Here is a 13,233-nt window from a genome sequence, read left to right as displayed (position 1 = left end):
ACAAAATCCTTCTCCTGTGGATATTTACCTTTTCACAAGTATCAGCTTCGTGAAATAAAGACAAGTTATCAACTCTTATCAGGAATTTGACAGTCGGGGTCTCAAGAAGGACGAAAGATATTTAAATTCTGTAGTCAGTAGTTGTATTTAGTATCTATTCTCAACTCTCCTTAGCCATTGTATCGTTCATGTTCAAAATATCTCCTAGTGGTTCAGTAGTAAATCTGTGGACTTATGAGGCCAAAATCCTAATTTTAGCTATCTGTACTATAACAACAGATAGATCACCGTATGGTTTTGCGTTTAACAACAAATAAACACTGAAAATACCAATACCTAAAAAATAAGGTAATTTGCTCTTTTAGGATATAAGTTGGTACCAAGATTTTTAAAGTTAGGTTAGAAATTATCTACACACATTAAGTGCACAAATTAAATTAGTAATGAAAACGACGTAAACCAAGTATAACATATTCAAAAAGCCTAGTGTTCAAACCTATCTCAATTTAAATGTTTAAGCTTATCCACCACATTAGGCTTACCCACGTAACAACCAAAGAACACCAAAGGACGCATGAATATGATAGCATAAGAGAGTCTCTCAACAATACTTGAAACACCGTGGTGTTTTGTGTCCAACAATTTAATAAATATGGTATACACAATTTTGATATTCATTCTTTTCTGTTCTATTTTCCATTTTCTTGTAGTTTGTTATATATATTACGTCAATCACGTAGAAATTTAGTTGAATTAGATAAAGAGGGAGTTTGGGAAAACCAAGTTTCTTTGAAAGTTCTGAAATTGCGATAATCAGTGATGTCGAGAAACCCACTTGTTGAGAAATTTATATGCAAAAACGGCTCGTTTGGTTGAGAAAATATTTTACATAGAAGAGCGAACAAATGAAATATAAATGAAATTGCGATAGTTTCTTTTGTCTGTTGAGAAGCGCAAAACACCAAAATTTAACTTGGAATTTTAACGTTATAAACCTTCAAACTTACCACTGAGTCAACAGAAGAGAGTTAATTGTTTCTAACCTTAGAGTTGATCATTGACGAATAACGTGCTACTCTTGTCTATTTAGCGTAGTATCGATTAAAATTTGGAACAAATAATGATATATTGAGACTTATTTTAAAGCCACCTAACTCTTGCACAAACATACAAGATAGTATACAACTTCTAAAAAATATTTATTTTACATTTTTGCTGTATGATCAGTCTATTTCAAAACTTACTAGTTTGTAAAAGAGCTAGTTTACTTTGAATATCGTGGCTAAAACAATGTTTATTTTAATTTCAGCGGATCGGTGCTCGTATGTTTCAAACTTTATGAGAGGGGGCGTTAAAGTCGTGTGTAAACTATTCACGATTTTTCATATAACCATGTTCTTATATCTACTGCGTCGCACGAGTTATGGCCTTGGAATTTTGAGTCGTCTTTTTTTTTCTTTCTTTCCTCCTTGACTGTCCCTAATTTAATATAGTAAGACGAAATACGATCCACCAGTTTAGTTAATGTAATTTATAATTTTGAACTCTATCACTCAGTATAATGCAAGCCAGAAGATTTACCCAGCTGACATTATTTTGTAAATCAAGTACGAAGTTTAGTAACACCTTGTATACAAAAATGTAAGTAAATTTAACTGAAAGTTAGAATTTTAACAAAAATTAAATTACTGTATTTTTATTGTGTATGGTAAATATTGATCATTCATGGGTGAAAACCAAAAACCCAGTTTAACTTTTTAAATTTTAAAAAGTAAGTTTTGACTTATCTAATAGATTTAATACTAATTGTTAGGGAAACTATAGCGTAAATGATAGTATTTTGAATTGTATTTTACTTGCCACAGTGAACCTATATCGCATTTGTAGAATACGTAATATTTATTGCAAATTCTAATATTATTGGTTATAACCATATCATTATTTTATTCTACTAAAAATTATATCTAATGTCTTGTTACATTGACAACCTTAGATGATAATAGACATGTGATCAGTTAATGTTAACCCATGAGACACGTTTCATACTAAGTGTTACTGAAAATTCTTGTCTGAGGTAGAGAGTTTGACTTGTCAAATAGGCTTAATTATGTAATGTTTGTATAAAATGAAAAGTTAAATGCAATTGGGATAAAATCCCTTGGTATAACTTCTGAATAAAGATTGAATTAATAAGTGTTTGTGAAAACAAGGAAAACTGTAGTACCTAATTAAAATTTATAATGTGAATAAATAGTAGGCATGTGAAATTTGTGATTAAATGACACCAACTGCGTGTTTTAATGCTGTAATTTGAGAGAACGGGAAATGTTGACTTTAATACATTTTACTTTAATATAACCCAGGCCAGTATTGTATTATTGTAAAGAGCTGTGACAATAGAATATTTAATTGAAGTTAAATTTTGAGAATAATAATTTATTAAAATGGACAAGGTACTTAATATTTTGAATAACTCTTTTCTTGGTCTAAAGTAGTAACAGTTTTAAAACCTCTAAACTTGATTTCCAGAGTTAATCTTAAACTTGATTTCATTAAAATGTATATCCGATTTTAGCATTTAGTATACATTTTATCAGCTTGGTTGAGTTATATCCTGAATAAGGAGCTGTAAATATTCTTAGAATTGTTCTTATTTTAAATGTTTGTTGTAACTGTGGTAGTAAATAGAGGCTACATATATTCACAGCAGTGTATTTATGTACATATTTTTATCAAACATAACCTGTGGATAACAAGGGACTTGTTTACTCCTTCAAGGCTGTCCTTACCCACTCACCACCAGGAAAAGTATAAATTAAATCCACCCTATAATTTCAGGAAATCATTGGTTCCCTTAATAAATTTCTGTAAAATGATGGCTTCCACTATTGCTGACAGCAACTTCCTCCTTAAATCAATCTTTCACAATTGGATTCTTGTCTGTCTTTATAAATCTTAAATTTGTTTCCTGTTATCCAATTTCTTCCAGAATATAGCACAAAGAAATGAATGAATCTTATTCAATCCTGAATGACCTTGTAAGTTAAAACAAGATCATCTCAAAACATTCCTATCTCAAGTAAAATAAATTAACAGATCTTAACCTACCCATTAAAATACTCCTGTGTTGTTAAGAGAAAGTATAAATATTCACAGCAATGTTTTTATTACAGCATGTTATTTAGATTGGTGAATTCTTTTGAATTATCAAGTAAAAACAGTATGAACTTTGGTTCATGAAATGATAACAAATCAGTTTATTTCTTATCATTTGCTACAGGCTACTTTCATTTGTACTAGTAGACCCAAATTCACAAACAATGTTTCAACAAAAATTCCAAGCTAGTTAAACTTAACTTGCTTCACAGTGAAACAGTGGAATGTCTGCAGACATACAATGCTAGAATCTGGGATTCAATACCCTTGGTGGTCAGAGCACAGATAGCCCATTGCGTACCTTTTTGCTTAATTACAAATAACAACTACTATACCTAACTCACAAGTAAACTTACAGAATTCCCTTACTAATCATTCAAGTAAGTGAATAGATGAAATAGATAACCTCAATACTGAACTGAGGACAACTTTTCTGATACTAAACCCTCACTGAATCCTCATTAACTTCATTAAACGCCTATTTATATGACAGTTAGTTGACAACCTGGACCAATAATAGTAATGCTTAGTGCATAGGGAAGGACTGTATTATGTATTGCTCATCATTGTCTCAAATCTTTCTTATAACAATGTAAGATACTAGTATAAACATGTGACTTAGGTTTTGAAGTTTCCAAAAGTTATTAAGACCTCCATTTTAACAACATTAGTAAAGTAGGGAACCAGCGAGCAGCATAACAGCCCATTTCTGCTGATTGTTCAGAATTTGACTTTGGAATGGTGTTTTAGTAATTTTAACACCCGATGTCCATCAAGACAACACATCACACTGGGCTAACACACACAATGTCCACAGATGTCCATCGAGACAAGTCATCACACTGGGCTGGAATTCATTTAAAAAATGAAAGAGATGATACAAGTAATTAAAAAAAAGAAAAGTTGATGGCACAAAAAATAAAGAAGCTGTTTCAGTGTTACGAGAACTGGACATTGCAAGACTTTATCACACTATCCAGTTTAAATGTTTTTATTCAAACATAACTCAAGAGAACTGACAGTTATTAAACATTTAGTTGTAGATAAGTTATTCTTGGAAACATTTAGCTACTTACTTTGGTATTTTGTAAGGTGTATTCATCCTGACCTTATTTCTGTACTTTTTGGTATTGCCATATCTTTCTAATTGCTACATTGTCATGATTAAAAGCTCTTTCTAGAAGGTAACAAAGTTATAATATTGAAAGTATATTTTACAACATTTAGTGCACTACTTAGCAAAGAGGAGTTCACAACAGTGTGTGTAGTTTATATGAAGAAAAGACATACACAATGACAAGTTTGGTTTTAGTGAATTCTGATTTTGGCAGTATTTTCAGATAAAGCGAGTGATATTTTTTCAAAGTAAAATCAACTTACTTGGAAGAAAGTTGTAATTGTCATCAGCATTTTACATTTCTTGTCCATTATTTTTAAAGTTTAATTTGGTTATTTTATGTTTAGTAGTAACACAGATGTGTGTGCTACAATGCTTTACTGCATAGGAGTAACCTGACTGGTTGATAATGCATCAGTTTTGGAAAACAGTTGTACGTACTTAGATTAAGAGTTTTAGATTTTTTTCTTTTTCTTTTTAGTTGCTGTAGACACATCTTTAGAAGTTTAGTAACTTCTAAGAAAAGGGTAGAACACTTGACTTTAACTGCCAAACAGTTCCGACAAATGGTAAGATGAGTTTCTCTGTGTTAATGGGTATTGGTTACTTTCACATTAATTTAAAGCAGGAATCAAGTACATGTTTAAATATAAAATGTTTAAATTTTATTTATAATTAAAGAAGTTTTTTTTGAGGCACAATGGCAAAACTTGTTAAAATTTCTGTGACAACTTTTATAGTGATAAAAGGTAACTGAAAATTTCAGACCAGTAGGTATTCAGGGTTATACCTGTTTGGTGAAAGGTGACCTGAGAATTTCACAGACTAGTAGGTGTTCAGGGATATAGCACAAGTGTATTTATAATTTATATGTGCTGGTTTTGTTTATCATCTTTTAAAATTTTTCCATGTATTCGAACTTTTCATAAAGTTGTATTTTTTATTTTATGTCAGTATCCCACCAGTTTTTATCTTACAGAGAATATTTAAAGCATCAGTGCAGAAAATTGAAAATTCGTCACCATCCGTGAGAAAGATTTTAGTGAGAATAGAAGAACCAGGATTTGAATACAAAGCAGGACAATGGTTTGTAGATTTCTTGCAAAAATAGTGAAGTTAAAGTAGTGGCTTGTGGGCTTGCAAAAATGGAAGATGGTGGTTTACAGAAATGTGACCATAAAGGAAGTCGTAGGTGTTTAGACTTTTAACATTTGAATCTAAAGTATGTAAATGGAGAATATTTTCAAACATTTCAGTGTAAGATTTTAAAAAAAGATAAGAAAAGAGTAATTTGAGGGAGGGATGTTGAATGTGACAAAAAGATACAAAGTTAAACTTTCCAAAAATATGAACAGTTGCATACACCCAAACTAAATATCTCTTTTCCTAAGCCTCTTTGAACAAAAGCTTCAAGAAATTTCAAAGTAATAGTATCCATTTCACACGAAAACAATTTTTATAAGTAATATTTTCAAATACTAGATCTCTCATATACTGTATTTATATTTCTTAACATTTAAAACTCTTTCTCCAATCTTGTTTTCTCATTCCATTAGTGGTGATCTGTTTCTGAAATATTTAAAAATCTTTACATTCTAGTTCATCATAGAATAAAGTTAAAATTGTCTATTCTTAACTGAGATTTTTGAAATGAATATTTCTAGCATTTTGTTCTTTGTGCTTTTCAGCAGGTCACCACCAGAGGGGTGGAGAAAGTCTGCTGTATCTAAGTAAAATATCTCTTAAAGTTTTTACAAGATTACAATAACCATTTTTTTATTATTACTTTAAAAAACCAAAATTATTAAACCCATAAATCTGTTTCAAGCTTTTGTACACACTACGATACTGTATGTCCTTCTGGATAATTAGTCTTTCTCTATACTTTAATATTAAGAAACCTTTAAACTATTTTTTCCTAAGTATCTTTCCAAATTGTGTGTAAAAAAATAAAAATGGACAACAAAGGTACCAAGACAAACCTCCATCTGCCATTTTCTTCCAGCAAAATGTGTCCAATCAGTACCATGTTTCTTTATTTTATTTTATTTTTATCATCAAACCAATTTCCTGGACTGCATCCAATTTTACCATCAATTTCACAAAAATCAAACTAATTACATCTAAAACTTACTTTATTGGAAGCCTACTAGAAGTCAAGATACATAACTTGTCTACTTAGGAAAGAGAAACCTTGACCGTGTTAAATAAACAATAGGTTAAAATAAGAAATCCATTTTTAAAATGGTCAGAAATACATTGAAGTTAAGAATATATTACCTATTACATTTTATTAATTAAGTGTAAAATATTTTTTTACTTATTTGTGGAAAAAAAAAGTAAAAATTTGACAGTAAACTGTTAAGGTGTGGTAAAAGTTAACTTGTATTTCTTCTGTGGATTTTATTGCTATTTATGTCCAAGAATAAATGACAAATTATGTTCCAACATTTTATATAGCTATTAGATCTAGTAAATTGTTTTCTTAGGCCTTTTAATTTTACAATGTACTGTTATATTTAAAGGAAGCTGGATGCAATGTTTGGTTCAAGCTCTAAGCTAATTAATAATTGTTGTCACATTAAGATTTGAAGTTTCTGTAAACTATCTATAAACAAGATGGTGACACATTTTTCTAACCCTAAGATTGTGTTAGAAGTTGTAGTGCTGTACCTGGTAGCACTGGAAGTGTTATCTAAACAAGCTCTGTAGAGCTTTGAGAAAACTTGAACTTTATATTGATTTCCACTGCTGTTTTGGTTAAGTTTTGAAAAGAAAAATCAACATTAATAAACAACTAAAGTGACTTGAAATATTAGTTTTGTGTACACCACACGCTTCATAGTAGGCCAAAACTTAAATATTAAAAGCTTGCATTCATTATTAATACGAACTTGTTATAAGACACTGATTGCATGGCAGCCAGATTAGTTTTGGTGTATGAAAATCACAACTGATGCATTTCATATAGTAATTAGTTTTTTAAAAAAATGAGCAATTTGGAAATAAAACATATTTGTTATCAAATAAGATACTTTTGAAGGTTTTGTTTACGGTTAATTCAATCTTTCAAAAGTACGTGCTGTAGATATTACGTTCACCGAGGAATTGTTACCACTAACAAATTGGATTTTAAATATTAATATTGAAAACAAACTTCAGTACATGAAATTTAAAATAAAGTAATTTTTATTTTTTGTTTACTTATTTGCTAGTTTTAGTGTGTGTGAAACTAATGAGTGGTTCTAAAATGTTGAAGGGTGGATTTCTTCATACCTGGAATAGAACAGGTGGCAGGATACAGTATGACATCAGCTCCCTCTATGGTTCAAGAAGCTGGTTTAATGGAGTTAGCCATACGGTATAGTGACTACCCTCCGACTCGCTGGATACACAAGGAGGTATGTACCAAAGGATGTATCAAAGTAGTTATTCTACAAGCACACAGTTTTTATATGAAATCCTCAAATGAAAGAATTTTCTCTTGATTCACAGATCCCAATTGAAGTAAAAACAGTAAAAAGGAAATCAGATCTAGTCTGTGAAGTACAACTTTTTAGCATGTAACATCATCCTGTAATTCAATCAATGATACATTTATGTATACAAATAGTAAACTAGTTTGTAATTGTTGAATCATTTCTAGAAATGTTTCTATGTACAGCTGGTCCAAAATTATTAGTTAACTAGATCAGGAAATACAACCATACAGTTTTTAATATCGTGTAGCCCAACTCAATTGGTTTGTTGTAACATTTCATAAAACTTCTATATACATATAAATTGTTATTGTAAAATGTTTTCAGGTATAGCACATCTAATTCGTTTTAAAGAATTGTTCTAAGTGGACATTTGAAGTTTTCCAGCTGTGTATTATCGTAGATGACCGGTTACTGTTATTGATACAAAATTCTCAGACTTCTACTAGGATAAAACACAAGTCAAACTGTTGTTTACCACTACTTGTGTGTGTGTGTGTAATAAGAAATCCAAAGTAATTTAAAACTGTTGTTTACAACTACTCGCGTGGGTGTGTGTGTAATAAGAAATTCATAATAATTTAAAACTGTTGTTTACAACTACTCGCGTGTATGTGTGTGTGTGTGTAATAAGAAATCTAAAGTAATTTATAAACTTGTCGTAAGTACAGAAACAGCAGTTATAGTCTTGGTAACAACAGAATTTGTTAATTTTGTGATACCGTCTGGTAAGTTTTTCCAACAAGCATCAGACAGGCCAATCTCCATATAACAGGAGCTTTGATCAAGAAGTAAGGGAAGTGTTCTGTAATAGATAACCTAACTCTGTTTCTTTTGGGTGTAAAATAGACTTTGGTCACATGTATAAAAATACCAAAATCTATTGTTACAGATAAACAGAGTACAGTTGTGTAGACATAATGACAGTTGGTTTTTGCTAGGGTGTATTTATTTCCACAGCTTTCTCTCCAGTAGATATCTTTGAAGAACTAAAATACATTGTTCACAAAATGTTTTTTTTTTTTTTACTTGCTGATCTCACTGAATAAATGTACCTAAATTCAGCAGGTAAACTCATTTTCTTTGTCCAGTTGACTGTATCATTCAGATATTGTTAAACTTGACCAGTAAAGGATATTACAGTGTTAATCCTTTCAGCTTGAATGCTCCATATTATTGTGACATCCCGTTTGTAGAAAAGATGTTATCTACTTTAGAGAACAAAGCATCCATGACAAATCACCATCAACGTTTTGTACCATGTGTTGCCAGTATTATAGCAAGGAAACCAAATTACTAAAAAATTTGAAAAATGTATACTACCAAAACAGGTATAAAATATGACTGCATAACCCAATCTCATTTTAAGATCTGCTTTCTTTATTGGTAATTAATAGGTACTCTTTAAAAAGTTAGCTTAACTTTTTACATTAGTATATTACTTACTACTGTGCAGAAAGAATACATGTTACTATAGACTGTGTTTAGGATTAGAAGAAATTTTGTGGCAGAAAGATTTATGTCTTAACTTTGTAGATTAGTTTGGTTTTTGGCCAGTTTTGAGTATGATTTATCATATGTTATTTTTCACTATTTTGAAACATTTTTATTAGTGTTAAGAAAACATTTTGTTTTAACAAAATTCTACATGGTGAGTTTTTGGTCTGTCTGCAGGGGTTGAACCTCATATTTAAACATTATAAGCCCTGAAGCTTACTGCTGAACCACTGTATTGCAAAGGGAACAGATATCTTGAATAGTACTTAAAATGATTTAATTTTTTTTTAAAAAAGGCAACTTGTAATAACAAATAACATCTCAAAAACACTAGCTGTATTATCTAATTTCAAAATTTGAAATAAAATAGATTTGTTACTAAAATGTAAAACATGTAGTGCGCTCTCCTAAAATTACGTCTCTTTCAGTGTGAGCCAGGAAAGGAGATATCGGTGAGAGTTGGTGGTGATTTCTTTTATGATCCACAACCAGACAATATTGAAGCAAAATGTGACATTTTACTCATTGGAGGAGGTGTCGGGATTAATCCAGTAGCCTCCATTACTCAACATTATTGTTACCTGAAGAGTGAAAGCTCAACTGATCCAGTTATTCAACCAGGAAAGCTGAAACTATTTTACAGTGCTGCATTACTGAAAAGGAGCTTATATACAGGGTAAAGATGTGGCTTTCCTTAGTCGCTCTATAATATTTAGAAGATGGCTTTCCTTAGTCGTCTATAATATTTAGAAGAATTATTTCTAATCTTTCTTTAGTTGGAAGGTGTCTTGTAGTGTAATGATAAAATTGGTGTTTAAAATAGCAGCTACAATACATGTTTTTTTGATATTAAATTACAGGCTGATTTTGTACACTTGAATTTTTGTATTTGTTAAGTGGAGATGCTACTGAGTTGTGTTCAGTTAGTAGTAGGTTACTGGTAGTCACTACCCACTGAGTTTTATATATTATTAACAGATTACAAATCTTTTAATTACGAATTGTAAGAGAACCTTTGACTATTTCTATCGTATTGAATTAAAAGATTTGAACTTTTAGGTCAATTATAGTCATGTAAATGTTACACACAGGATGGTTTCAATAATTGATGTCTAGTATCATGTCTCCCAAACTCTAACAGTTAAGACACATCTGTAACTACTAAATAAATTTAATACTTTAAACAAAGTGAGAATGAAAGCACACACACACTTGAGAAGCAAGCAGTAGTTAATACAACAAAGTTAGCTATTGTATTTTCACTGGTCATCATACTAAAAATTTGGAGAAAGTTTATTTTAGTTATCTTTATATGGCTATAGAAAATAAATTTTTTTAAATACTGATTAGTTAGTAGGAAATATCTGAAATGGCTGGTTTTAGTTGGTTTATATGTTTGAGTGACTGAAGGAAAAGGTGTAACATGTTTAGGGTACACTGTTATGTTGTAGTGAAAAGTTTAGAAATCACAGTTTGTTCCTGTATAGTACGTGTTATTTCTTAATTGCTTAGTACAGAAAATGACCATTATTCCCTTCAAACTTTGCTTTTGTGACCTGGATGATGAAATTTAGCAATTAACCTATTTTCTATATAAAAAATGGACAAATTTGCACATTTTCATTTACATAAGGTCTGAATAAAACAACATATGAATCAAGATTTACATGTATTTATACTAAAGTTACACAAAAATGTTTAGAAGTGAGTAGTTTTTCAAGATTTGCAACTGTAATGTAAATCACTTTCACTCGTATCAGCCCCCAAATATAGTCTCCCATCATGTTTTCATTACATGTTCCCAGTTTACGAAAGTAAATTTTCAAGAGAAAAATAGGTCTTTTCCATTTACTTTAGGCATAAGCAATTGAGAAATAACACTTTCTGTCCAGAAAACAAGAAAAAGTATAAATTTTGTTACATAGTATATATGCAAAAATGGCTCATTTGGGTTGAAAAATATTTACATAGAAGAGTGAATGTTTTGATCTTCTTTGGTCATTGTCAGGTCAAAACATTGTTAAACTTCTACGGTAAAATATTTTCTCAACGTAAATGAGCCATTTATATATATTTCTTTACAGTTGGTTTTCTCGACATCACTGATTTGTTACATAGTGTTATTTGATGTATGGTAAAATAATTAAACAGCAGTTTTGTTGCACAAACATTTTCAGACTTTTGCATAAGTGCTATTTATCACTTGTTAATAATTGCTTAAAGAGTTAAATCAATGCATTATTATTATTTTTGTAGGACCTCTTTAGACATCTGCAGTCTACCCATTCCACCATCAGCTGCTACTTTTTTGTGACAAGAGAAAGAGATAAGTCCCACATATCACCTGACACAAAAGGTTAATTTTTCTTTTGTTTTATAATCTAACACTATTTAAGCAACTTTCATTAGAGTTCGTGTGATTAGTTATGCATTCAGGTTTCTGTTTTTTGTTTCAGGTGGTCGAATAACTAAATCCCATTTAAAGTCGGCACTTGAGGACTTGTCTTCCAATGTTGTATGTTATGTGTGTGGTCCATCACCGATGATAGATGACATAGCTCTTCAACTGGAGGAATTGGGCATAAAAAAAAGAACAGGATTAAATATGAGAAATGGTGGTAAAACTTTAAACATGAATTGTCTGGTAATCAGTATTGGTTCTTCAAAGTGGTAAAGTTTGAAACATGAATAGTCAGATCAGTTGTAGCTGTTCGACTTGAATTATGGTATTAGCTAATTTGTGTTTAGACTTCACAAAGGTGGATCTACATTTTCATTTTGCTCACCATGAGTATTGAATCCTGGTTTTTATTGTGTGAGACCTGAAGCTTTCCATTTAAGAATAAAAGTAAAATTTCTTTGAGAGGTTACAAAATTGAATCAGTTACAAGATTTAAATGTAACAAAAGTCAACTATCATTATTAAATATAATATTAGTGTCAACATACCTTACAGTCATTGTGAGAGATATCTATATGCTGGATGGGTGAAATGAAGAAAGTGTCATTGGCTACTATTCAGTTCTTACATTATATGGCTGACCAACAACACATGTATAATAAATAAACTTAGTATTCTAAAAATTGTAACTACAAAGCACATTCACACCAACAGTATGTTTAATACTTTTCACTATGATATAGGCCTAACTTGTGTTCAGGGTTACTGGTGAAAAGTGGAATTCTCCAGTAGTTGTATAACTTAACACACATTGATTAAAGTACAGATTGAACTGGACCTTTCTTAAATTTTGAGATTAAATAATTTTTCAAATATTAAGTATACTTATTAGATGTTATTAGCAGTGGTTGATGTTTTTAGTGAATTAAGAATTCTAATGTATCAAGGTATTGGAATTTGAATGTAAAAAGATTTTATTACTGTATTTTGAAAGACAATTTTACATATTAGGTTTAGATCTTATGCTTTAATTATTCATTGAGAATAACAACCTTTATGCCCACATAGTATCTTGAGCATATCTTACTTTCTTTTAAGTAATAAGGTATATTGATAGTTGCACCTATATTAATTACCATAAATGATATTTTTTAGAACTGCCTACCATTATTTCTTACCATAGTTGCATCTAACCAATCTATGTATCTGCAAACTTCACTCATTTGTTTATTAGTATTACTATCTACCAACTTTAGTGTTGTAAATGTTTAATGGTTGAATAGTACAAGGTTGCTTACTTGTATTCATTGCTTTTCAGTAAGAAGCTATACCTTTGTTTTGTAGCCCACATAACTTCTGTTGAGCTAATCACTGGTTGTGTTGTGGGTAAGTTCTGGTTCTCTTATAACCAGTTTTCATGTTTCACCATGTTCGCTGCTGGTACAGCAGTAAGTCTGTGGATTTAGAATGCTAAAATTGGGGGTTCAATTCTTCTCGGTGGACTTGGCCGTTAGCCTCATGGGGCTTTGCTATTAGAAAACACACCTTTCAACAAAACAAGTACAGTTTGTTACATATTATTT

At 30.6% G+C, this 13,233-nt stretch overlaps 1 protein-coding gene across 1 annotated transcript; it reads left to right on the top strand.

Moving 5' to 3' along the window:
* Nucleotides 1-1,370: 1,370 nt before the first annotated feature.
* LOC143234716 (oxidoreductase NAD-binding domain-containing protein 1-like) lies at nucleotides 1,371-12,193 on the top strand. Its single transcript, XM_076472279.1, has 7 exons — nucleotides 1,371-1,641; nucleotides 4,755-4,842; nucleotides 5,253-5,359; nucleotides 7,533-7,674; nucleotides 9,678-9,925; nucleotides 11,506-11,605; nucleotides 11,706-12,193. The coding sequence occupies exons 1-6, from the start codon at nucleotides 1,562-1,564 to the stop codon at nucleotides 11,561-11,563; spliced, it is 723 nt and encodes a 240-aa protein (XP_076328394.1). The 5' UTR covers nucleotides 1,371-1,561; the 3' UTR covers nucleotides 11,564-11,605; nucleotides 11,706-12,193.
* The last annotated feature ends 1,040 nt before the right edge of the window (nucleotides 12,194-13,233 follow it).

Source organism: Tachypleus tridentatus, chromosome 12 (genome assembly GCF_004210375.1).
Source record: "Tachypleus tridentatus isolate NWPU-2018 chromosome 12, ASM421037v1, whole genome shotgun sequence".
Classification (NCBI taxonomy): domain Eukaryota; kingdom Metazoa; phylum Arthropoda; class Merostomata; order Xiphosura; family Limulidae; genus Tachypleus; species Tachypleus tridentatus.
Note: the sequence above shows the minus strand (reverse complement) of the source record. Positions and strands in the feature narration are given on the sequence as shown.

Excerpts from the sequence above, each read along its gene's own strand:
- LOC143234716 (XM_076472279.1), top strand. The coding sequence starts at position 1,562 with ATGCAAGCCAGAAGATTTACCCAGCTGACATTATTTTGTAAATCAAGT. Across the intron at positions 1,642-4,754 it reads AACACCTTGTATACAAAAAT|TTGCTGTAGACACATCTTTA; the intron begins GTAAGTAAATTT and ends TTTTCTTTTTAG. Across the intron at positions 5,360-7,532 it reads GAATACAAAGCAGGACAATG|GGTGGATTTCTTCATACCTG; the intron begins GTTTGTAGATTT and ends AAAATGTTGAAG.